Here is a 26,384-nt window from a genome sequence, read left to right as displayed (position 1 = left end):
CAAAGTTATAACAAATATTTTGAAAAAGTAATACAAATTCAAAGTAATGTATCATCAGTGAATAAAAAATTTATCAAAAACACAATTAGTTTTAATTGCCTTCTTATTCTTAAGGACTCTTATTGTGGAACCATATTGATGCGTTCATGATAAAAATGTCCCAAATTTGGTTTGAAGTCCTCTCATCTCTTCTTGTGATGAAACTGACTGTACAAAAAAAAAATCTTTTCCCGTCTCATTGCCTTCAAAACATATAAAAATGTCTTTATCCTTGAATTAGATTGTTTGCCGAGTTTCCCTCTTATATAATACTGAATATCCACCCAAAATATTCTGGTAAACATACAGATATAAAACAAATGACACATTGTTTCTTCTTCTAGTCCACAGAAATTGCAAAATATTTAATATTAATTATAAATGTCTCTAATGTCTTTTTTGATGCAAAAGGAAATTTTTTAACTTTGTTACTAAGACAAAATTTGTCTCCAACTTAACATTTTCTGCCAATTAATTGTTAGTAATGATTTACAATTAGTTCATCATTTCACTTTGAAAGTATTATTTAATCTTTCAAAACGTAGTACCTCCAGACCACCATTTCTTTTTATGTTGCATAAGATGTCATTTCTTAATAATGACATTTGTTCCTCCAAATTAAATTAAATTAAATCTTATCTTTGTTTTGTATATTCCAGTAAGTTTTCCAATGTTAAGGACACACAGACAGATCTGGATGTTCCTTCAGCTTTAGACAGAAAAAGTCTTCCCGGCTCGCTCTGACGTCACGCACGAGCAACGATAACCTGACGAGATCGAGGCGGCCGCATTTGTTGCTGATTGGTTCAGGAGTTTGATCAACAACATCATTTTGGATTTCAGTTGTCTGATCTTCTACTAAGAATTCAGATGTGTTGATGACAACTTTTATCATCCAAAGAGACAGAAAACATTCAATAACCAAAAATTACAACAGACACAATATGAACATTTTATCATTATTTAATTATTGATGTGAATATTTGACAGATAAATGATATAAAGTCTATTTCTGCTTACAATTTGAGTTGGTTTGATTTGTGTTTTACTTTATTTGTTTGTGCATCACAAAATATTATTTTTTATACAATAATCAAAAATTCGATATGTACACAGAGACATTCACATGTAGGTAACAAACACACTTTTACCTGAATATGTTCAGTTATTCATTCATTTAAAGTAAACAAACAAAAAAGAAATAAACTTAAAATGAAAACATGTGCGGGAGAGAACAGAAGATAAAACATACAAAGATCTCTCCCAAAAACTAAATTACATAGAAAAAAAATAATAATTTCATTTTATTAGAATTTCTGTCTTTCATCAATGAGATGTGAATGAGTTTGATTAGTGTGACATCAGCTGATTACAGTCGGCATGTTGACCAGCAGGTAGTGATCCGCTTGCTGCAACAGTTACATTTCTATGTAAAATAATTTAATAGTCTAATATTGGAGATTACAGAATAAATGTTGATTATTGATTATAGATCATTTTAACAGTTTATATTCTATCATACAGATCAGCATTAAAACAATGTTAGTGATGGATCAGCTGAGCTTGAGTAGATTGATCTGATAACATTTTATTAAATCAGGATCAGATCTAACAGGATGTAAATATTTCTGTGACTTCCTGTAGATTCTTTGAAAGCTGCTGGAAACTGTCTGACTTGACTGCAGCTTTTTGTCACTTCCTGCTGATGCTGCCGCCTGATCCCTCCACTTTACAAGAAAGGAGCAGTTCATCTGAAACAAGCCTACTGATCAGCTTTCCAATAAGGAGGCGTGTCGGTCGGTAAAAGACGTGAAGGCTCTTGTGTATCTTCACTCATGGCTCCTCAGAGCAGGAATAAGAGCTTTGGGACGACCTGCAAGATGGCGGAGCAGAACGACTTCCAGTTCAAGTGAGGATCCAGGAACCTCAGGTTTCTGTAATCCTCTACTGTGATACAGAAACCAGGTTTCTGGTTTACATGACAGGACAGAAATCAGCTGAGTGCAGAGAGTCGACTGTAAACTGGTTACTGAAGTGCAGCTGAACACACTGATGAAGAGTTTTGATCTGATGAAGCTGAGAGCAGAAAAGAGGCTGAACTATGAGAGTGATTGATGTGAGAATCCATAACAAGAAAACCAACAGCTGCTGTCACTATAAGATAAACTCTGGCTTTACTTTCACTGAAGTGGATCAACAAATGATAATTAAACATTAAACTAAATGAACAGTTATATATCACAGAGGAGGCGGTTTCAAAGAATCATACAATTTAAAATTTAAAAGACGATTATGTGTCTTTGAAAAAAAAAAATTACAATTATCAACATCACACTTAAAAAGATTAAAATGAAATAATGTTTGTGATGTTTAAATATTTATATGAACAGTGTAGAGCTTGTTGTCTACACAGCTGTCTGATGTTGTTCATCTTCATCACTGTATATTTAACTTCTGTACCAGCCTGTTAGTTTAGCAGACATGTACCGCATTGCTGCTCTTGTTTTTTCATCCAGTCGACCTGCCATCTCCTCCAGTTTCTTGACCTTCTCTGTGGCTCTGATCTCCTTCATCTTCTCAATCAGGAAGTCCAAGTGGACATGAGTGGACAATGAATTAACATTCAGAGCGATCTGCTCTAGTTGCTCCATATATTGGTAGACCTCTGCAAGCAGCTGAATCTTCTCTGATTCCAGTTTTTTCATCTCTGTTTGAAGATTTTCCAGAAGGCTCTTCTTCTGTTCATGATCTACCTTATTCTCTTCATACTTCTGTTTCACATCTTCAAAGGTCTTCTTAACTTTCCTGGTCTTGTTCACATAGATCCAGTTTTCTTTCACATGCTTTGTTGCAGGACACTTCTCTGTACAAGCAGTACAGCGACCTCCTTTCATGACCTCACAGTGTTTTGGACTCCAGGCCATTGTGCATCCAGGAAAGTGACAGTTCTCTTCACAGATGTTACAGGTGACAGCTGCTTTATAAAAAAACAACCCCCACATCCCTCCATCAATAGACTTTTTCTCTTTGTAGACCTCATCAACTTCTATAGTGAACTTCTCATTCTTCTTCATCTCTTCTTCATGTTTCTTCAGAGCTTCTTGAGTCTGTTGGATCTCGTTCTGTTTTAGTTCAATCAGCTGGATTCTGTCTTGCAGGTTGTTGATGCAGGCTGTTATTCTGATGCGTGCTTTCAACACTTCAAGTGTTGTTATCAGCTGTTGAGGTTTAGATTTTTCCAGGAAGTCTGTGAATCGTTTCATTCCTCTCTCTGTTACCCTCCATATATTCTCTAAAGCAAACTCTGTTTCCTCTGTTTTCTGTGTGGTCTGACGGTTATTAAACAGGAAGTGAACGGGCTGATTCTTCTCATTTTTGGCACATTTAATGTTTGCAGCTTCAAGAGCTTTCAGAACATTTTCAGGTGTTATTCCATCTGAGTGTGTGATGAGAGCGACGATATTCTTCTCAATGTCTTTTCCAAACAGAGACGTCACTGAATCAAAGATGTACTTCAGTCGGTCACTCAGTCGATTCACACTCACCTGCAGCACCAGACCCACTACATCAATTTCATGAACTCCATCTTCTGAACGGAACAAGTCAAATAATCTTTGACTGATGATGACATCATGTTCATTCCCTTCTGTGCTTCCGTATCCAGGAGTATCGATGATGGTCAGAGAGAAGGGCAGAGTTTTATCTTCAAAACCAAAGATTTCGTACACGATCACATCTGATGTCTGACTCTCTGTCTGACATCTTCTCTTCTGTTCCTCTACGATCTCAAACCAGATGTTGTCCTTAAACTTCACTCCCATGGTGTAGTTGACCAGAACGTTGATCAGAGTAGATTTTCCTGCTCCTGTTTCACCTACAAGTAAGATGGTTTTGTTTGTCTTGTTCAGGTTTTTCTCACCAACAGTTTTTCTTGTCAGAGTTCCAAACTTCTCTTCCTTTGGTATCAGCTGGTAGACATCAGGAGATCCTGAAGAGATCTGAAGACTTTTGGAGATGATGTCCTCATAAGTCCTGTAGAAAAAGCAGAGATTCAATCAACTTGTTATTTTCTCATCAAACCGACAAATTAAATTTCTAATCATATACATGCCTACAGTTCTGGCTGGTTTCATAAATGAATAATAGTTCGGTGGAGTATAAATACTGCAGCTGTGACATCTGTGATTGTACAATATGAATAAGGAAATAAATCTGCACAGCTTCTAGCTGCTGCCAGCAGCAGGATCAGAACCTTGGAGAGCTGATCAAGTCCTGATAACTGTGTTAATGATTCTTTACATGATTCATATTAATGATTTAATTTTTGAACAATATTTAACAAATATTCTCATTTTGGAGAGTACAGTGATCAGGTTTCCATACTTTCAGCAATTAAAACCCTGCTGATTTGACCTGTTACTCCATGACTGAACAAAACGATTTTAAAGAAACCAAAGCTGTAATTAAAAAAAACAAACGAAGATAAATTCACAACAAATTAATGAACAGGATCTTAAACTGGTGGTCTGGGGCCACTGAGGGTTCAGGAGCAGCAGTGTGCTCGTTATGGATCGTGCGCTTTCACTTTGCACATCCATTTCCTCTGCAGAGAAGCTTCAGTCTCACTACTTTGCAAATGTGCCATCATAACAGCAATCCACCAAGGTGCAAGTACACCTGGCTCTTAAAGGGAATGGGAGACGACACTGTGTAGCGTTATTGCATGTTACGCTGAAAACACACTCATGATTAATTAGGAGACTATGGACAACCCCTTTGAACTGTGCACCTGGCACATCGACCATTTTTCCGCCGTTAAAATAGCAAAAGTGGGTTTTGACACACCCTAAATGCACCTCCGCCATGTGCCTCAGACCGTGCGCTTTAGATCGTTAAAATAGGGCCCTTTGTGCGTTTGACTCCTTTTTGGCTAAAATATCTGAAATGTTTGCAATCAAAAGTTTTAATATAGGTAATAACTTTCTTTGTCAGAAACACCTTTCTGTCAGGTTTAAGTTGATACCTTTCACTGTTAAAATCTATAGGTGGCTCTATGGACCGGTCACTACTCATGGACACATAGCTGGGGACAGGAGAGTCTGGTCTCTGCTGATGGATCCTGAAACAACAAAAGACAAATTAAAGACAGTTTAAACCTGAAAAATGTTGAATTTTGACCAGAAAGTAACTTGTTGAAATCTAAGAACCAGACAGATCATCTGTAAGAGAACAATGGAGGAGAGGTGTTTTCTTATTCACTCAGATTCAAAGTGTTGTCAGTTTCAGTCTCATCTCTCCCCCCTTGTAGACGGAAGAATTGTCCAGCTGATCTACACAAATAGGGGGCAACATTTCACATCCCTTCCCCTTCCTCCACGGAGATAAATTACAACATAACTCTGAGTAACAACTGAATAGTTACACACATGCTCCTAGGATAGGTGTAAGTCATAAAATGTCAGAGAACTCACTGATGGTAAAACAACTTTTTCTACCACACAGCATCATCTTTCATTAATTGCTGCCATTTTACAACATAGTAGAGAACTAATTTATTGATATGATATTTCAATATCGATCCAGCTTACAATGATGTGCTACAATGCCAAATGTCTCATGGTGCAACTCAGTGCAGTTCATCGGATCAGCTGATATAACCAGCTGATGTCTCACCTGGCCAGTGTCTGCAGCAGCAACTGGCTGCTCTGACAATGTAGATGCAACTTTCCAAACAGGCGTTATTTGGATAAACTGACCACATATTACTACCATATTACCACACATACTTTAAACAGTCCTACAGTGACAATCTCAACAGCATTCAGCCTGGATCCACCATTACTGCTAGGGCTCAGGGCAGCTACTTCTTCTTCCTCTCATGTTGGACTGAGGGAAGACTGGACGCTACAGTGACTCACTATCACCCCTATGGTACAAAGTGGACCTGGCACCTTCGTGCTGGGGTCCTAATGATATAGCTACTCTGGATGGCATTACCCTGGCCTCCAGCTCCACTGTAAGGAATCTGGGAGTTATCTTTGATCAGGATATGTCCTTTAACTCCCACATAAAACAAATCTCAAGGACTGCCTTTTTTCACTTACGTAATATCACAAAAATCAGACACATCCTGTCCCAAAAAGATGCAGAAAAACTAGTCCACACATTTGTTACTTCTAGGCTGGATTATTGCAGTTCCTTATTATTAGGCTGCCCTAACAAGTCTCTAAAGACTCTCCAGCTGGTCCAGAATGCAGCTGCACGTGTTCTGACTAAAACTAGAAAAAGAGACCACATTTCTCCCATTTTAGCTTCACTACATTGGCTTCCTGTAAAATCTACAATAGAATTTAAAATCCTTCTCCTAACTTACAAAGCCCTTAATGGTCAGGCACCATCATATCTTAAAGAGCTCATAATACCGTATTACCCCACTAGAACACTGCGCTCCCAGTATGCAGCTTACTGGTGGTCCCTACAGTCTTTAAAAGTAGAATGGGAGGCAGAGCCTTCAGCTATCAGGCTCCTCTTCTATGGAACCATCTACCAGATTCAGTCCGGGGTGCAGACACCCTCTCTATGTTTAAGAGTAGGCTTAAAACTTTCCTTTTTGATAAAGCTTATAGTTAGGGCCGACCAGGCTCGCCTTGGATCAGCCCTTAGTTATGCTGCTATAGGCCTAGACTGCTGGGGGACTTCCCATGATGCACTGAGCTCCTCTCTCCTCCTCCTCCTCTCCATCTGTATGTATTCATGTACCATTAATGCATGTCACTAACTTGGCTTCTTCCCCAGAGTTTTGTGTTTTCTCATCTCGCAGGAAACCTTCAGCTACAGACCGACTGCTGTCCAGCTTGATGCCCACCGCTGCTGCTATTAATATTATTATTAGTCATTAGTCATTATTTATACTATGTGAAAAGTGCCCTTGGTGCTATATAAATAAAACTGACTTGACTTGACTAATATTTCTCTAACATTGTCCTCTTGCTGTTAAACTGCTAAAGTCAACATGAAAAAATCCTAAAAATTAAAAACATTGATCTGGGTTGTCTTCAATGACTGCACTGTGCTCACAACTATATGCTTGACAAACAGCATGTAGCTGGAGGCCTTTTTTGTCTGAGTTGTGCTGCTGTGATCCTGATTGGTAGCTGAGCTGATTGTTGACAAAACACATCATCAAGGTGAACAACGTCTTTTACTCTGCCATGCTGTGTGCAGTGGAAACATACTTGAACTGTGCCAGCAGGACTCGACTACTCGTAACTGATCATGGCCTGACTCAGTATGACGACCACACAATGTAAAAACACTACAATTCTACAAAACACATGTAGAGCAGACGGACAGACTCTCATGATCCCTCCCTCCAAGATCCTTGAAAGGGTAAACAGCTGGTCCACTGATCCAGAGTAGCATTCTAGTGTATGCAGTCTATAAAACTTGGTTTGTTCAATGGTTAAAATCCAGCCTTTGTTATTTTTTTTGATATCTGATTTCATGTTAGAACATTTAATGTATTTTCTGTGTATCTGATGCACAAACGCAGAGGACGTGACGTAGCTAGGTGTGAAGTATCATGAATATTAATGATCAATAATAGAGGTGTTTTTTTTTTTTTTTTTTATGTTTCCTGCCACCATGCAGGCTCACTTTGGTCTGGGTTACAATATTTATATTATGTACTGGTTTGCTGTAAATTTCAGATGCTTTGTGTGTTCATTGTTTTAAACTTGGTGTGATGGTGCTACTGGATGATTAGTTATGTAGCTCGCTACCGTCTCTCAATTTCCTGTCTCACCAGTTACAGGGCGTATGAATGAATTGATTATATCATTTAGTAAGTTACATTATTTCTTGTTTCTGTCACAGATCTGGTAGTGCAACATGCTTCAAATGAGAGCAAGAGGACGTCTCTGTAGTGTAGAGTTGTGTTTTAGAGTGTAGTTATCAATGAAAGCCTGTTTGTAAAGCACTGCCTACAGCCTGTTCAGTTACTTGTTAATGCTTTTGGTTGCTGTGTGTGTGTGTGTGTGTGTGTGTGTGTGTGTGTGTGTGTGTGTGTATGTGTGTGTATGTGTGTATATGTGTGTGTGTATGCGTGTGTGTGTGTGTGTATGTGTATGTGTGTGTGTGTGTGTGTGTGTGTGTTATAAATTTCAAGTGCCTTGTTGTATTGTTACCTGTACCGTATAACGTGGCTGTGGCTCAATCAACAATAAATCATCTTCTGATTAGGAATAAACCTGCATCCTGTGTGTGAACTGTCCATAGCTGAATATGCTGCTATGCTGCTTTGACATACAGCATGTTGGTATTTAAGTTTGTTGTCTGTTGTGTGTAAATGTTCTGACACCAGTCAGTGTTGTTGTAAATTAGTGACACCTTCAGGCAGGTTGAGGTACTGTGTTTTCAAGGGTTTTCAAAAGTGCTGTATCCTCCATGTTGTTTTTTAGTTTACACAGCACAGCCAAGCAGCACACATGCAGGCTCCGTGCAGGCCCACAGAGTTTGATTTGATCCTTGGAGTAGATCTGTCTGTGAGTACAGTTACCTATCTTTATAATTTAGTCATGTGTTTCAGAAACACTGTTAAGAGGATTTGTTGTTGTTTATGAGAAGAGTTAACTAGCTGCTGAGTTAATAATCTAAACTAATTTCTAGCATAGGCTACATATTAAGTTAACACATCAATGCAAAGTTATGTTGGTTGGTCTGTATAAGTTGTACAGGCTAACTGTTACCTCACTTGGAAGCTTGTGAAGAAGGAAATTGTTGTAATATTGTTGCACACATTTCATTGCAACTGTGTGACGTATTATGTATTCTTGTGTTTGTGATTGCAGTTTTACAATCTCAAGCTTCAGTAAATCACTCTCAACATGAAGTACAGCCTACTGAGTCTTGTGTTAGCTATCTGTCTAGCTATGCAGTGTGACGCATCTGCGAGCGCAAAATAGTAAACTTTATAAATATAAACTATATATAAACTTTCTCTCAGCACCCCCAACTCTGACTGACTTCCAGTATCCCCAAATCCAGGACCAGGACAGAATCCCCATCACTTCACCTCAGTCTGAGTTTGAACAATCTGCCACCTTTCCAGCATCCAGCATAAACTTTTCCAGAGAGGCTGAGCAGTGTGATACCTCAATATTTAGATCATATCCTCTGGACCCCCTTCCCTGTCAGCTAAGACAGCCCCACAATGTCCAGAAACTTCAGCATCTCAGAGTGTATCTCATCAACTCCTTGTTTTTAACTCCCCCTCAGTGACCTCCATCAGAGACATGGAGACATGTTTTCCTCGTGCTCCTTCTGTGCACACAGAATCTGCAGTGCTTCTGGTCTCCTGATACTGTCTGCTGCTTCAGCTTCCCCTCATCAGCAAATGTTCAAAAGCCTAAACAATACAGTGACATTATCTTGACTTACTCTCCATGTGTTTTGGAAAGAAGAGGTGGATCCATGGTCCTATCAGGGTCTACGGACACACAGCTGGAGTCAGGAGATTCTGGTCTCTGCTGCTGGATCCTGATACAAACACAACACTTATCAATTTACAACAGAATAACATTCTTCCTGGATAAAAAAGTGATTAAAAACATGTTTAATGTGAACGTTTTAATACAGATAATAAAATTCTTAATCAGAAATTCCTTTCTGTCAGGTTGAAGTTGATACCTTCCAGTGTTAAAATGTTTAGGTTGATCCATGGACTCTTCATGGACAGACAGCTGGGAAAGAGGAGGTAGATCCATGGTCCTATTGATCTCTACGGACACACAGCTGGGATCAGGAGATTCTGGTCTCTGCTGTGCAGGATTTCAGGAACAACTTCACTCACTTCCAACGTCTGTGGAGAAGAAAACAGTCTGAAGTCAAAACTCAAGCATCACTTTGTTGTTGTTGATGGTGGTTTATGATATTATTTTCTACAGTCTCTCTGTAAGGAATCTATATTATACAACAAATATATATATTTTAATATATTTGTTGTTGTAAATATTATTTTTTTAATCATATTTGTATGTATTTATATTTTTGTATAGATGTGTGGGATTATGTGACAGTTTTTGTGATTATTTCAGACACTGATAATGTGTTTTATCTTGATAATGTATCAAGTCCTGCCATGAATTGTTCATATAATGACGTCAGCATGATGCAACTAATTTGGTGTCTATATAAACTTTACTCTTTGTCATGTTTGATAATTGCTTTTTACAGTCAAACACATTTTTTGGGAGCTAAGTTTGCTTCACTTTAAAGAATCCATATACAATTTAAATTCTATCAAGAAGTTATTTAAGTTTGGGAAAGGTAATGAGTGCTGGTTAACAGTAAGAATTTATGATCAAACTTCACACTTGTTTTGCTTTTGTATATGTATCATTAAACATTAATTTTAAGTCAACTGACAGAAATTTCAGTCATTCAGCTTAAAGACCAATCCACATTGAGCCTGATCCAGTGGATAGTCTGTTGCAGGAATTAATAATAATATTAACAACAAATAGAAATAAAACATTAGACTGTTTTCAATAATCATTTCCTACCTGTTGTATGATGACAAGTCAGTTATTGACGCTCCCTAAAAACCCCCTCTGATTGGTTAAAGGAGTCAGATAACCAACTTCAGACTGACTTCAGCACAGAGAAACACATCTGCAACAATATAAAACATGAGAACATAAAAGTTGTTGATGGATCATCATTAACATTGAAAAGCAACACATTCACACATTACTATATGTCACCATCATCTCTCCTGCTGTTGGAGCAGTTATTGATCCTGAACACAAACTGTTAACAGATCTGATCTGAAGACAAACACAAGATATTCACACAAACACTTTCAACAACCGAGCGACTCATTAAACTAACAGTGAGAGCAGAGAGGAGTCATTAAACACTGAAAACTGTCACTTATGACCTTACCATACGGAGAATAATATCTGCGACACAGCGGGGAAGAAAACGAAGGTAAAATAGTTCAAACACTCAAACAGAGAGGAAGGAGGGGGAGGGGGGTCACAATCACACTCAGCTCACATCCTGCTGCTGCATGTTGATCAGATCACAACAAAACGGCTTCCTGTAACTCCTCTCTGACACTCTGTCACTGATGTGGTGAACAAGTTATTCAAGTAGTCTAATAATATTTAAGAGATACTTTCACCATTTTAATTCTCATAACTGGACTATCAGAAGATTATGTTTCTATATATATATGTATGTTTTTACATGTTAACAGTCTGTGATTTGTGGGTTTGTGTATTGTTTTTTAACTTGAACCATTAAAATATCTCCAAAATGATTCCAACTCTGAACTGTAAAAGATGTTTCACAGAGGAGGTGTATTCATGTCTTTTAACTGTATTTTACTGAAGTATTTTTACAAAGTGAACAGACTTTATGAAACGCACGACCAACTTCAGACTTCAGCACAGATGGAACATGAACAGATCAGAGTTTTTGAAGCGTCATAAATGTTTTAACTTCTCTGCTTTTTACAGTCACATGAAACTAACGGTGACAACAAAGAGGAGGAGGTCTGAAACACTGAAACAGTCAGAGAAAGACAAAGAAAGACAACGCGGAAAATCCCCTGAGTCATAAATCACAGGAAACAACTTTAACCAGCAAATCACCACAGAGGGTCAGAGAGGGAGGAGACCAGAAGGTTTCATAATTAAAATAAATTCAGCATGAAACGGGACTGTTTATGTAGAAAAGATTTTTCTTTTTAATATGTTCAGTTACATGTTGTTCACCAGACATCTATGTATCTAATGTTACATTTGTAAATGTAAAGGATAATCTAATCTAATCGAGAAAACTGACTAAAAGTAGATTTAAGACCACAGCAACTAAGACAATGATCCTTCAATGCATACCCAGAGCTAAGCAAGAAGAATTTACCAATGAAATGAACAGCTTGAACTGGAATGATGTTCTGTCCTCTGATGATCTGGACTATGGCTGTGATACTTTTACTCACACAATCAACTCTGTGAGGGAAAGATTTAATGTGAGGATACAGATAAAATCTAAAAATAAAAACTATTTACTGTTTAATGGTTTAATGAACATTTGTGGAAACTAATGAAATCTAGAGATGCTGCACTAAGGAAGGCAGTTAAAACTAGAAGAGACACTGACATGCTGATTTATAAAGGTTTAAGGAACAAAGAGAAGCAAAATCTCATTTCTATCTCAATATATTGAATGAAGCAAAAGGCAACAGTAAATTGATCTGGAAAAACATTTATAATCTCACAAGGAGGGACCCAAAACTTTTAGGAGATTTTAAACTCAGCGTACAGGGAAAGTTAATTGAAGATCATCTTACTGTTGCTTCTGTCTTTAATCATTTTTTCTTCAGTCTGTCTATGAGTTCAGAAAAAAATGTATGAAAAGGAAACTGGATATTGTTGCTATAGATGCTACAGGTCAGGTTTTAGAGACTAATGAGTTACAAGTAAATAAAATCATCAGCTCCTTAAAAAGCTCCAAAAGTCGAGATGCTTTCCAGTTTGACACCATGTTTGCTGTTTTGCTGCTGAATCAAGTTTAAAGTTTAAGAGCTCTGGATGTGGGAGCCACAGAGAGGTAAAATAAATATATTAACTAATTATGAATGAGTTTTTTAATTAATGAATTCAAACAATCAGCAATTTTCTGCCAGTGTTCCTCTCTCGTCTTATTTGCAACAGTGTTGCTTTTTGCTGTGATAATGTATTTATATTATTCACATCTCTGTTATAATGATCTGTTCCTCCAACAGACAGTCTACGGTTCCTCCTCACTGAAGCAGGCGGAATATGATCAGAAAGAGTCAAATGACGCGTCAAATGCCCCCTTTCATGGGGACGAGCACAGAGCCTGAAGCAGAAAGCCTGAGTTAACAAAGAAAGTTCATAACCAGCGTCGTGATACCACTCATCTCTGATGGTGAGTTTAGGGTTTGTCAAGGCAGCTCATACAAAGAAAACCTGGATATGTTGAACTGGCTTCGTAGTAAAACCTTCTAGCAAAACAACAACATCAAACACAATCTGATGAAACAAACACTGTTCTGCTTCTTACCTGTTCAATCTGATCCCTGTGAGGTCGTTTCTTCTGATTCTTCAATCTGAATTACTGATCAGACTGTGACTCGTGCAGCGCTGCTTCCTGCTCTGATAGAACAGAGAGAACTGTGTAAAACAGGAAGTTACTGTTAAAAATAACGACCACAGCAGAGGGTGTAGGTTTGGTTATTCAGACAAAATAACAACTATAAAACCATCAAATGTTATTTATTTACACACATTTAGATAACATTATAATTAAATATATCTTTGTGCCACAAGTCTTACAAAATGATTATAAATGTGTCCTTCCTGTAAATATCTGTATTGTTAACACTGAAAATCATATTTAGTTTGACTGCTGGAGACCTGAGACTGAGATAACACTGTGTTTACATCTCTGACCACAAATCACTAAATAAAATAAGACAAAACATTCAAGATGTAGTTTTAGTTTAGTTCTTCTGCTTCACTCTCTGTCTCCTGGTGTCAGTTATGGAAGAAGACCTCAGATACTTTACTTCAGCAAAAGTACCAATACATCAATGTAAGAATACTCCTTTATATCAGATGACAGCAGTACATCTGGGTACTTTGGTAAAAGCAGCTTCTCTAATTTGACTGCTGGTAAATTCAAACTCTGAGGTCTTTGCCAATTTAAAAGCATAAAATAAGAACACTGTATTACTTTTTAGCCATTAGGAGCCTAAATACTGTGACCAGTCAGGCAAACAATCATGTTACGTCAGAAATAATAAAGAAACAGGGGTTGATGAGTGTCCTTTCTTTTTATGTCAGCAAGCACATATTTAATGATCATGTTGCTGTCAATCACAGTCTGATTGATGACTATGGCACGTCTGGTTTTCTATATTTTACAAAAAATATATATTTTTAATATATTTGTTGTTGTAAATATAGTATTTCTTATCATATTTATTTGTATTTATATTTTTGTATAGATGTGTGTGATTATGTGACAGTTTTTGTGATTATTTCAGACACTGATAATGTGTTTTATCTTGATTATGTATCAAGTCCTGCCATGAATTGTTCATATAATGACGTCAGCATGATGCAACTAATTTGGTGTCTATATAATCTTTACTCTTTGTCATGTTTGATAATTGCTTTTTACAGTCAAACACATTTTTTGGGAGCTAAGTTTGCTTTACTTTAAAGAATCCATATACAATTTAAATTCTATCAAGAAGTTATTTAAGTTTGGGAAAGGTAATGAGTGCTGGTTAACAGTAAGAATTTATGATTAAACTTCACACTTGTTTTTTACTTTTGTATATGTATCATTAAACATTAATTTTAAGTCAACTGACAAAAATTTCAGTCATTCAGCTTAAAGACCAATCCACATTGAGCCTGATCCTGTGGATAGTCTATTGCAGGAATTAATAATAATATTAACAACAAATAGAAATAAAACATTAGACTATTTTCAATAATAATTTTCTACCTGTTGTATGATGACAAGTCAGTTATTGACACTCCCTAAAAACTCCCTCTGATTGGTTGAAGGAGTCAGATAACCAACTTCAGACTGACTTCAGCACAGAGAAACACATCTGCAACAATATGAAACATGAAAACATAAAAGTTGTTGATGGATCATCATTAACATTGAAAAGCAACACATTCACACATGACTATATGTCACCATCGTCTCTCCTGCTGTTGGAGCAGTTATTGATCCTGAACACAAACTGTTAACAGATCTGATCTGAAGACAAACACAAGATATTCACACAAACACTTTCAACAACCGAGCGACTCATTAAACTAACAGTGAGAGCAGAGAGGAGTCATTAAACACTGAAAACTGTCACTTATGACCTTACCATACGGAGAACAATGTCTGCGACACAGCGGGGAAGAAAAGGAAAGTAAAATAGTTCAAACACCCAAACAGAGAGGAAGGAAGGGGAGGGAGGGGAGTGGAGTCATGTCTGTTATGTTATCCTTGTTTCATTATGATGCCGAAATGTTTTCTGTTTTTGTCTCTATGTTACATGTTGTAAGACTGATACAATAAAGAGTTGAAAACAAAGATACAGCAGACAGCTGTATCTGTCTGCTGTAAAACACAATTTTAAATACTAGGATAAAACATAAATACTCTCTGTGTCTCCTAGTCATAACAAACCTGAATCACACTCAGCTCACATCCTGCTGCTGCATGTTGATCAGATCACAACAAAACGGCTTCCTGTAACTCCTCTCTGACACTCTGTCACTGATGGAGTGAACAAGTTATTCAAGTAGTTTAATAATATTTAAGAGATACTTTCACCATTTTAATTCTCATAACTGGACTATCAGAAGATTATGTTTCTATATATATATGTATGTTTTTACATGTTAACAGTCTGTGATTTGTGGGTTTGTGTTTTGTTTTTTAACTTTAACCATTAAAATATCTCCAAAATGATTCCAACTCTGAACTGTAAAAGATGTTTCACAGAGGAGGTGTATTCATGTCTTTTAACTGTATTTTACTGAAGTATTTTTACAAAGTGAACAGACTTTATGAAACGCACGACCAACTTCAGACTGACTTCAGCACAGATGGAACATGAACAGATCAGAGTTTTTGAAGCGTCATAAATGTTTTAACTTCTCTGCTTTTTACAGTCACATGAAACTAACGGTGACAACAAAGAGGAGGAGGTCTGAAACACTGAAACAGTCAGAGAAAGACAAAGAAAGACAACGCGGAAAATCCCCTGAGTCATAAATCACAGGAAACAACTTTAACCAGCAAATCACCACAGAGGGTCAGAGAGGGAGGAGACCAGAAGGTTTCATAATTAAAATTCAGCATAAAACGGGACTGTTTATGTAGAAAAGATTTTCTTTTTAATATGTTCAGATACATGTTGTTCACCAGACATCTATGTATCTAATGTTACATTTGTAAATGTAAAGGATAATCTAATCTAATCGAGAAAACTGACTAAAAGTAGATTTAAGACCACAGCAACTAAGACAATGATGCTTCAATGCATACCCAGAGCTAAGCAAGAAGAATTATCCAATGAAATGAACAGCTTGAACTGGGATGATGTTCTGTCCTCTGATGATCTGGACTATGGCTGTGATACTTTTACTCACACAATCAACTCTGTGAGGGAAAGATTTAATGTGAGGATACAGATAAAATCTAAAAATAAAAACAATTGACTGTTTAATGGTTTAATGAACATTTGTGGAAACTAATGAAATCTAGAGATGCTGCACTAAGGAAGGCAGTTAAAACTAGAAGAGACACTGACATGCTGATTTATAAATAAATCTCTCAGATCTCTTCTTTTATCGTCCTTTGCTCTTTGAGGATGTAAAGGAAATTGTAATCTGGAGGTTTTTTTATTGTTCGATGTGCAAAACGTGACGCAGCAGCTTTTAGACATGGTGCCACTAAATTTTCCAATTTTTGTGCAGCACTTTTACAACACTTGTTTTACCCAAAAGGGGGCGTGGCCTTTCTGACGACAGGGAAGTGATGTATGCCCGCTCTCATGAATCGACTTAAAGAGCAACTTGCAGGTTGAATTTCTTACTGGATTTACATTTTATGTATCATTAAAATTGTCCTGTTAAAGGTTAATGTATGATTTTATTAGTTTAACGAGACATAAAAGCAGAAATTAAGATAGAAAAGTGAGCAGCACCCTTAAAATGAGCTTTTTTTCAACAATGTGTCAAATTACGTCACATAAGGGAGTCACTCTCATCGTCCCAGCTGCAGTTCACTGTAGGTGTTTTTCTTTACACTAATGTGTCTCCTCACTTCCCTCTCTCACGTCTCTTCCTCGTGTCTCAGCTCCTCTCAGTGAGGATGAGAGAGTTTTAATTCTCGTTCACTCCAGCGTCATTTTGAGGAGACGACAACTACTCATGACGGACATCACCTCAACTGTCAAATATGAAGAAGTCAGTGATCAAAATATGATGTAGAAATTATTAACTAACAGTTTAATCTATAAAGTTTAAAGTTGTAATTCATGTACAATTAATTAACACGTTACACTGTTACTTAATAATTTCCACATAGTGATACCTGGAACAGCTGATAACTGCTCCAGTGTTTTATTATTTGATTATAGATCTATAGCAGCGACTGTCTGTCAGAGAATAAGACACAAATATACAATTTAAATCTGTTAATTACTGAAAGAACACAACCAATGAAAAGGAATATGTTGAAATAAAATGTTGCTTGTTTAGTTTGTGACAGTCTGACGTCATTTTCAGGCTCAGGATGATTTTATAGGAGACGCAGCTGTGTGACGTCATATTTTCCTGAAGGAGCTGAAACGCACTGAAACAAAAGAATAAAGGAGAAGACTTTTGACTTATGAAGAAAAATAATAAAGTAACAAGAGTGTTTTTTTGTTATTGATTCATGATTCAGTCATTTGTACTTTATTATTAAATATGATCAGCAGCTGTTGATGCTTTCATTCTTGTTCCACAGGTAGATTATTACAACAACAGCCCGACTGTTTACTGTCCCATCAGATCAGCTGATCAATCAATAAACAGATTCGATGAAGGGGTGTTGCCGCCCTGTAAAAAAACTTCCACAGAGGATACACCTGTGGTTCCTCGCTCCTCGTCTCCTCCAGGAGCATTTCAGGGATTTGAAGATCCTCCATGATGGCGGTGGAGGAACGGTTTCCAGGTCACGGGAGGAGAGAAGAAGAACAAATTAAAACACATGAGAGAAGTTTGCCTTCAGGTCTTTCTGCCAGAAAGCCTTTTTAACAGAAATCAAACCTCTTTCCTCCAGCAGCCAATAGTATTAAAGTATTAAAGTTATTGACGTTATACAGTTTAATTAAATACAAAATACTTATTGGTTACTGTGTATCTAAGCTACTATATCTGTTATCACTTAAGAGAAAACAAAATCTAATGTTAAAGGTTCTATATGTAGAATTGTGAAGCAATTTACATGTATTAATCGTTTTTTATTGCCAATGAGTGAACAGGTAGTAATGTAACATAAAGAATGAGACCCTCCCCAACTTTCCCGGTTGTCTGTATCAGCCTGTGGTCTGATTTTCACGTGAAGAACTCGGGCTGGATTTTCTGCAGACTGAGTGGGAGTGAGAGATGCTTTGCTGAAACAAGCGAGTGCGAGCACCAGGATGTTACAGCTCATTAAATGGCTACAGGTGTCACTAATGAGAAGGAATCTCTGATTTCTATAAAATGGTTCATTTCACTATCAGAATCTGATCCATTCAGTCCAATAACATTTGGAAAGTCTAGAAGAGCCGCACGATTGAATTATTTTATCCCCATTCAAGTTAGCAGAGGGTTTAACCAGAAGTAGCCGGCTCAGACTCACCAAATATTCTGCTAATTAATTTCTACATAAAGCGAAGCTCAAAAGAATCTTCTTGGGGGCAGAGTTACAGCTTATATGTAATTCCTATTGATTCAAGCATTTATTCTTAATGTCAACTTCTCCAAGGAATATACCTCTATTGAATGGATGAATCATTGAAACCTCGATTACTGAACCTCTGAGAAGCTGCAGCACAGCCCTCAGCAAAGCATCAAAAACCACTGCATAACTGGTGACCTGAACTCAGAGAGGAATTCATTATTGTTAGTAACTTCCCATCAGCATTAACAAGATGTTTAATCAATAAATACCATTGTCAACCCATTAGTGACTTATTTTATATTGAATATTCTTGTTATTCCAAATATAGTAATTAGTTGGTGAAAAATGATGTTTGTAAATCAGTTTCCAGGCCAGCAGCCACTGCAAGGATCAGGGCATGATGGGAGAATGGATGTCACCTGATCAAAGAGCTGATTGGTTCAGGAGTTTGATCAATAACATGACGTTTTATCTTCATTTTGGATTTCAGTTGTCTGATCTTCTACTAAGAATTCAGATGTGTTGATGACAACTTTTATCATCCAAAGAGACAGAAAACATTCAATAACCAAATATTACAACAGACACAATATGAAGATTATATCATTATTTAATTATTGATGTGAATATTTGACAGATAAATGATATAATGTCTATTTCTGCTTACAATTTGAGTTGGTTTGATTTGTGTTTTACTTTATTTGTTTGTGCATCATAAAATACAATGTTTTTATACAATATTTAAACATTTGATATGTACACAGAGACATTCACATGTAGGTAACAAACACACTTTTACCTGCATAAACTCAACTATTCATTCATTTAAAGTAAATAAACATCTGTGCAGGAGAGATAAGAAGATAAAAGCTGATACAAAGATCTCTCCCAAAAACTAAATTACATAGAAAAAAACAATAATTTCATTTTATTAGAATTTCTGTCTTTCATCAATGAGATGTGAATGAGTTTGATTAGTGTGACATCAGCTGATTACAGTCGGCATGTTGACCAGCAGGTAGTGATCCGCTTGCTGCAACAGTTACATTTCTATGTAAAATAATTTAATAGTCTAATATTCAAGATTACAGAATAAATGTTGTTTTGATTATTGATTATAGGTCATTTTAACAGTTTTTATTCTATCATACAGATCAGCATTAAAACAATGTTAGTGATTGATCAGCTGAGCTTGAGTAGATTGATCTGATAACATTGTATTAAATCAGGATCAGATCTAACAGGATGTAAATATTTCTGTGACTTCCTGTAGATTCTTTGAAAGCTGCTGGAAACTGTCTGACTTGACTGCAGCTTTTTGTCACTTCCTGCTGATGCTGCCGCCTGATCCCTCCACTTTACAAGAAAGGAGCAGTTCATCTGAAACAAGCCTACTGATCAGCTTTCCAATAAGGAGGCGTGTCGGCCGGTAAAAGACGTGAAGGCTGTTGTGTATCTTCACTCATGGCTCCTCAGAGCAGGAATAAGAGCTTTGGGACGACCTGCAAGATGGCAGAGCAGAACGACTTCCAGTTCAAGTGAGGATCGAGGAACCTCAGGTTTCTGTAATCCTCTACTGTGATACAGAAACCAGGTTTCTGGTTTACATGACAGGACAGAAATCAGCTGAGTGCAGAGAGTCGACTGTAAACTGGTTACTGAAGTGCAGCTGAACACACTGATGAAGAGTTTTGATCTGATGAAGCTGAGAGCAGAAAAGAGGCTGAACTATGAGAGTGATTGATGTGAGAATCCATAACAAGAAAACCAACAGCTGCTGTCACTATAAGATAAACTCTGGCTTTACTTTCACTGAAGTGGATCAACAAATGATAATTAAACATTTAAATAAAAGAACAGTTATATATCACAGAGGAGGCGGTTTCCCAGAATCACACAATTTAAAAGACAACTGCGTTTCTTTAAAAAAAAGTATTTACATCATCATCACACTTAGTAGGATTAAAATGAAATAATGTTTGTGATGTTTAAACATTTATATGAACAGTGTAGAGCTTGTTGTCTACACAGCTGCCTGATGTTGTTCATCTACATCACTACATCTTTAACTGCTGCTGTTAGTTTACTATACATGTACCAGAGCCCTGCTCTGGGTCTTTCATCCTCTCGACTTTTCATCCCTTCCAGTTTCTGGACCTTCTGTTGAGTTTTAGATTTTTCCAGGAAGTCTTTGAATTCTTCCATTCCTGTCTCTATTACCCTCCAAGCATTCCCTAAAGGAAGCTTTGTTTTCTTTGTTCTCTGTTTGTTCTGGCGGTTATTAAACAGGAAGTGAACGGGTTGATTCTCCTTGTCTATGGCACATTTAATGTTTGCAGCCTCAAGAGCTTTCAGAGCATTTTCAGGTGTTATTCCATCTGAGTGTGTCATGAGAGCGACGATGTTCTTCTCCAGATCTTTGCCAAACAGAGACGTCACTGAATCAAAGATGTACTCAGTCGAAAAATGATTTAATAAATGAATAATAGTACAGTGGAGTATAAATACTGCAGCTGTGACATCTGTGAATGTAGAATATGAATAAAATAAAGTCAAACCAAACGGTCACATTTGGGGATTTTAGCCTAAATGTGAGCTCTGGTTTTGACTGTGAGGACAGAGACTCAGATTACAGTCAATTAACAGGATCTTCTTTTTCTGTGTAACATACCACTGCCTTTAGTTAGAACATTTAAAATACATATTCAAACCTCCAAACACCAAGTTCTGAGTTTCTTTAATGACTTTGTCAAGAAAAATTGAAATCTTTGCCTATTGTGCCAAAACATTTTCACTACATTATATACTTGATAAACAGAATTATTACTGATGCTTTTAGCTTTGTCAATCCCATCCTGCATACACAATTATAACCAGAATACAGCAATTATTATTGTTGTTGTTGTTGTTGTTGTTAATAATAATAATGATAATGATAATAATAATAATAATAATAATAATAATAATAATAATAATAATAATAATAATGTTGTATTCTGGTTATACTTGTGTATAACGGTCACACATTCTGGCTCCATATGCATTTCTCTTTTATCTGGATGACGTTTCCGCCCTCAGGCCTTCCTCAAGATCAACAATCATGTGACAAATATGTAAAATGTAAACAAGGGTTAAAATATCGAGGTGCCTTAATTTCTGTTTTGCCAAGGAATTTGGCTTCAATAACATTAACATAAACAAAAAGTATAAATAAATGTATTGATCTGACCTGAGGGTTTCCAGTGCACAGTTTGGACTCTTCAGTGCAGCAAACAGCAGCTTTTCTACTGAAATCATCAGGTTGTTGTTTCTCAGCTCCAGCTCTCTCAGACTAGAGGACTGGGAGCTGAGAACTGAGGACAGAACTTCACAGCTTCTCTCTGAGATGTTACAGCCGCTCAACCTTGAACAATGAGGTAAATGTATAAAAATTTACTTGGATAAATCCATCTGTTTAAGCAGGCACTGCGTTCATGTTAATGTGTGAGGCGAAAGTGATGATTACTAGTAAAGTCAAATTCTAGAGTTGAACTTTAAAAGTCACATTTTATAAACATCTGAATACTGACCTGAGAGTTTTCAGTGTACAGTTTGGACTCTTCAGTCCAGCAGACAGAAACTCAACTCCTGAAATCGTCAGGTTGTTGTTACTCACATCCAGCTCTCTCAGACTAGAGGACTGGGAGCTGAGAACTGAGGACAGAGCTTCACAGTTTCTGTCTGAGAGGTTACAGCCACTCAACCTGGAGAGGAAATAAAAAGAAAAAAAAACAAGCACGAAGGTATTTAATTTTCTCTTGTGTTAAAAAATATCACAGTATTTAAAAAAATATGAATAAATCCAACTATTTGTGTACTTACAGAGCTTTGTTGGAGGCTTTGAGCACTGGCAGCAGCCTCAGAAGAGCCTCCTCTGAAGCAGAATATTTCTTCAGGTCAAACACGTCCAGATCTTTTCCTGATGACAGTAAGATGAAGCCCAGAGCTGACCACTGAGCAGGAGACAGTTCAGCTGTGAATAGACTTCCTGAACTCAGGGACTGTTGGATCTCCTCCACCAGAGAACGATCATTCAGTTCATTCAGACAGTGGAACAGATTGATGCTTCTCTCTGCAGACAGATTCTCACTGATCTTCTTCTTGATGTAATCGACCGTTTCCTGATTGGTCTGTGAGCTACTTCCTGTCTGTGTCAGCAAACCTTGTAGGAGAGTCTGATTGGTCTGCAGTGAAAGACCAAGGAGGAAGCAGAGGAACAAGTCCAGGTGTCCATTTGGACTCTTTAAGGCCTCGTCCACAGCGCTCTGATAGAAGAGTATGGAGTTGTTTCTTGTTTCAGACTTCTGGGATGTTGTTCTATCTTCTACCAGCAGATTGACTCCAGAGGTGATGAATGTCAGATGGACATGAAGAGCAGCCAGAAACTCCTGAACACTCAGATGGACAAAACAGAACACCTTGTCCTGGTACAGCCCTCTCTCCTTTTTAAAGATCTGTGTGAACACTCCTGAGCACACTGAGGCTGCTCTGATATCGATGCTACACTGTGTCAGGTCTGATTCATAGAAGATCAGGTTGCCATTCTGTAGCTGCTCAAAAGCCAGTTTTCCCAGAGACTCAATCATCTTCCTGCTCTCTGGACTCCAGTGTGGATCTGTCTCAGCTCCTCCATCATACTTGACCTTCTTCAGTTTGGACTGAACCACCAGGAAGTGGATGTACATCTCAGTCAGGGTCTTGGGCAGCTCTCCTCCCTCTCTGCTTTTCAACACATCCTCCAGAACTGTAGCAGTGATCCGGCAGAAGACTGGCATGTGGCACATGATGTGGAGGCTTCGTGATGTCTTGATGTGGGAGATGATGGTGCTGGCCTGCTCCTCATCTCTGAATCTCTCCCTGAAGTACTCCTCCTTCTGTGGGTCAGTGAACCCTCTGACCTCTGTCACCATGCTGACACACTCAGGAGGGATCTGATTGGCTGCTGCAGGTCGTGTGGTTATCCAGAGGCGAGCAGAGGGAAGCAGTTTCCCCCGATGAGGTTTGTCAGCAGCACATCCACTGAGGTGGACTCTTTAACATCAGTCAGGATCTCATTGTTGTGGAAGTCCAGAGGAAGTCGACACTCATCCAGACCGTCAAAGATGAACACAACCTGGAACTCTTCAAACCTGCAGATTCCTGCTTCTCTGGTTTCAGTAAAGAAGTCATGAACAAGTTCCACCAAGCTGTACTTTTTCTCTTTCAGCACATTCAGTTCTCTGAACGTGAATGGAAATGTGAACAGCATGTCCTGGTTGGATTTGTGTTCAGCCCAGTCCAGAGTGAACTTCTGTGTTAAGACTGTTTTCCCAATGCCAGCCACTCCCTTTGTCATCACTGTTCTGATTGGTTCATCTCTTCCAGGTGAGGCTTTAAAGATGTCTTCATGTCTGATTGTTGTTTCTGGTCTGTCTGGTTTCCTGGATGCTGCTTGAATCTGTCTTCATGTTCATCATTGACCTCTGCAGTCCCTCCCTCTGTGATGTAGAGCTCTGTGTAGATCTTATTCAGAAGGGATGGGTTTCCTGCTTTAGCAATCCCCTCAAACACACACTGGAACTTCTTCTTCAGGTTAGACTTGAGTTTATATTGACACTCTGCAGCATGAGTTCCTGAATGAACAAACAATAAGATCAACCAATAAGGTATAAAGCAACCATTTGATTCCCCTAAAGAATGACTATTTCATCATATTTTCCTCCATCTCTTAAGACATCAGTAAATGTCTCATTCATCCATCATGTTAAATCTGTTAAAATCCTCTTACTGCTTTGCAGATGGTCAGCCAGCTCCTCCTGCTTCATTCTTCTCAGGAAGAACAGTGTGATCTTCAGAAATGCCTCTGTGCTGCTCCTCCTCTGCTCTTCCTCCTCACCATCCAACACCCCCTCATCCTCCCTCTGACTCTCCAAGCATTCTGGGTAATCTGGACTTAGAACTTTCTGCATCTTCTTCAGCTCATTCTTCACAAAAGTGACGATGTTCTCCTCCAGCAGCTGGAACAGGAAGATAAACTGAACATTTATTTTTAACTGGTCGAACACAACATGTGATTCATCTGTCAGTCTGAAGGCCTGCTGGTGTAAACAGAGCAGCATGGACACTGTTGGGACCTGAATGGTACTCTAGTATTTAACAGTAAAAGGTGTGTTTGTACATGTACACACCATAAATATGGAGCCCAGGTCTGTTGGATGCTGCTGGGAAGACTGATCACTGGGAACCTCTGAGCTCTCCTGGTTCACTCTGTGGAGAAAACATCATGTTTAAGCACATTTAATGACTCAACGCTACTTACGATACGATACAAAATACTTAATTCCCAAGGAGGGAAACTGAATACCACCATACATATAGGACAACAGGTATGACAACAGAAAAAAGGCATACACATCTCAAGGCAGAACAAAATAAGGGGAGAGCACAGCACCATAATAAATAGGGTAAACATCAATGTGACTGTACTAGTATATGTTACTGGTTATACATGCCACCAACATATTCATGGATGCCAAATTTGCAATCCTCAGTACATCCACTATACTCGTCATCAACATCAGATCATCATCGTCATCATCAACACTAGCAGTCAACGACAATGTTCATTAAAAAACTTCACCGCAGCAGGTACAAAGGACTTCCTGAATCTCTCTGAGGAGCACCTGGACATAACAAGCTTGCTAATAGAGCTGTTCAGCTCACCAAAAACATAGTACATCGTATGATCCTCATTTCACATAATATTCTTGAGCTTCCTACCCATTCTTTGTTCAATGAACATTTCTAGCAAGTCAGGAGTCAAGCCAATAATGGATTCTTCCTTCCTGATCAGTTTAATGATCTTGTTCCTGCCCTCTGAGCTTCAGCGACACCCCAACAGAAAACGGCATAAAATAGGACAAAATGCTTTGATAAAATACATGCACGAGTGACCTGTTGACATCAAAAGACCAGAGCTTCCTGGAAAAACAGCCTTGACTGAGCCCAGGCCAGCCCATTATCCACAAGGACACAGAGGCACTTATTAGAGGAAACCACCACAATGACCTAGGGTCCTATCTTACACCCGGTGCAAATCAGTGCCAAGCGTGACGCAAGTGTCTTTGTAAGTTTAAGACCGACGCAGTTGTCATTTTCCCGTCCAGCGCCCACGTTGTTTAAAAAGCAAATGCACTTGCACCCATCAGTGTTCATCGTGTTGGTCTTCAAATGATGTGTGGTCAGGCGCGTTGTTGGTGCGCTGCTATCTTGAGGCAGCAGAGAGCGATTGTGCTATTGACCAACAAAAACCTGGTCTGAAGTCATTGATGCAGTGTTTCACTGTTATTTTCAGGCGCATTATGAAGACAATAATATGGAGCTACATAGGCAGCTGCACAACATACACTCTGCTTGTTACACACACACCTTATAGATATATGGAGGATGAACAATCCACAAAAGGTAAGATACACCTGGTGAAGATTAAACCAGGTAAGTAGGTCAGAATACTTTTTGGTTTCTTTTAAACTGACCACTTTAGTCATAAAAATTAGTGATAAAATGCGTTCAGATCATAACTTTAGTGGAATAAATATAATTACTCTGAACAAAAGAGAGGTCCTGGATATTAGACATTTAATCAGTTACTCTTAGAAAATAAGGTTTTTATTGAGGCTTCTAAGATTTCTATACTTTTTTTCACTGAAATGTAGGAACAGCAAACACTTTGGTGTTATGGGATGCCTTTAAGTATATCCTGAAAGGCCACTGCATACAATACAGCTCGAAGATAAAGAAAAAACACCTTATTAAAGAACAAGAAATAACACAACAAA

General features: G+C 38.0%; 2 protein-coding genes across 2 annotated transcripts in view; both read right to left on the bottom strand.

The window, feature by feature from the left end:
• Window positions 1-628: 628 nt before the first annotated feature.
• LOC137170628 (uncharacterized) overlaps window positions 629-26,384 on the bottom strand; it is a 456,230-nt gene continuing 430,474 nt past the window's right edge. The window contains exons 9-11 of the mRNA XM_067574136.1: window positions 9,478-9,576; window positions 5,063-5,158; window positions 629-4,071 (exon numbers count right to left, since the gene is read on the bottom strand). Coding sequence (XP_067430237.1) covers window positions 2,487-4,071; window positions 5,063-5,158; window positions 9,478-9,576 — 1,780 coding nt within the window. The 3' untranslated portion in view covers window positions 629-2,486. The remainder of the gene's footprint in view (window positions 4,072-5,062; window positions 5,159-9,477; window positions 9,577-26,384) is intronic.
• On the bottom strand, window positions 21,577-23,906 carry LOC137170636 (NLR family CARD domain-containing protein 3-like). Its single transcript, XM_067574144.1, has 3 exons — window positions 22,390-23,906; window positions 22,098-22,271; window positions 21,577-21,931 (listed from the first exon to the last, which is right to left on the bottom strand). Exons 1-3 carry the CDS (start codon window positions 23,475-23,477, stop codon window positions 21,580-21,582), a joined length of 1,614 nt encoding a protein of 537 aa, XP_067430245.1. The 5' UTR covers window positions 23,478-23,906; the 3' UTR covers window positions 21,577-21,579.

The sequence above is a fragment of the Thunnus thynnus genome, chromosome 19 (assembly GCF_963924715.1).
Source record: "Thunnus thynnus chromosome 19, fThuThy2.1, whole genome shotgun sequence".
Lineage (NCBI taxonomy): Eukaryota > Metazoa > Chordata > Actinopteri > Scombriformes > Scombridae > Thunnus > Thunnus thynnus.
The sequence above is the reverse complement of the archived record's forward strand: the minus strand, read 5'-3'. Positions and strand labels throughout refer to the sequence as shown.

Coding starts and splice junctions, on each gene's coding strand:
- LOC137170636 (XM_067574144.1), bottom strand. CDS start 23,477: ATGGTGACAGAGGTCAGAGGGTTCACTGACCCACAGAAGGAGGAGTAC. Junction 22,272..22,389: donor AAAGCCTCCAACAAAGCTCT/GTAAGTACACAA, acceptor TTTCCTCTCCAG/GTTGAGTGGCTGTAACCTCT. Junction 21,932..22,097: donor TGTACACTGAAAACTCTCAG/GTCAGTATTCAG, acceptor TCATTGTTCAAG/GTTGAGCGGCTGTAACATCT.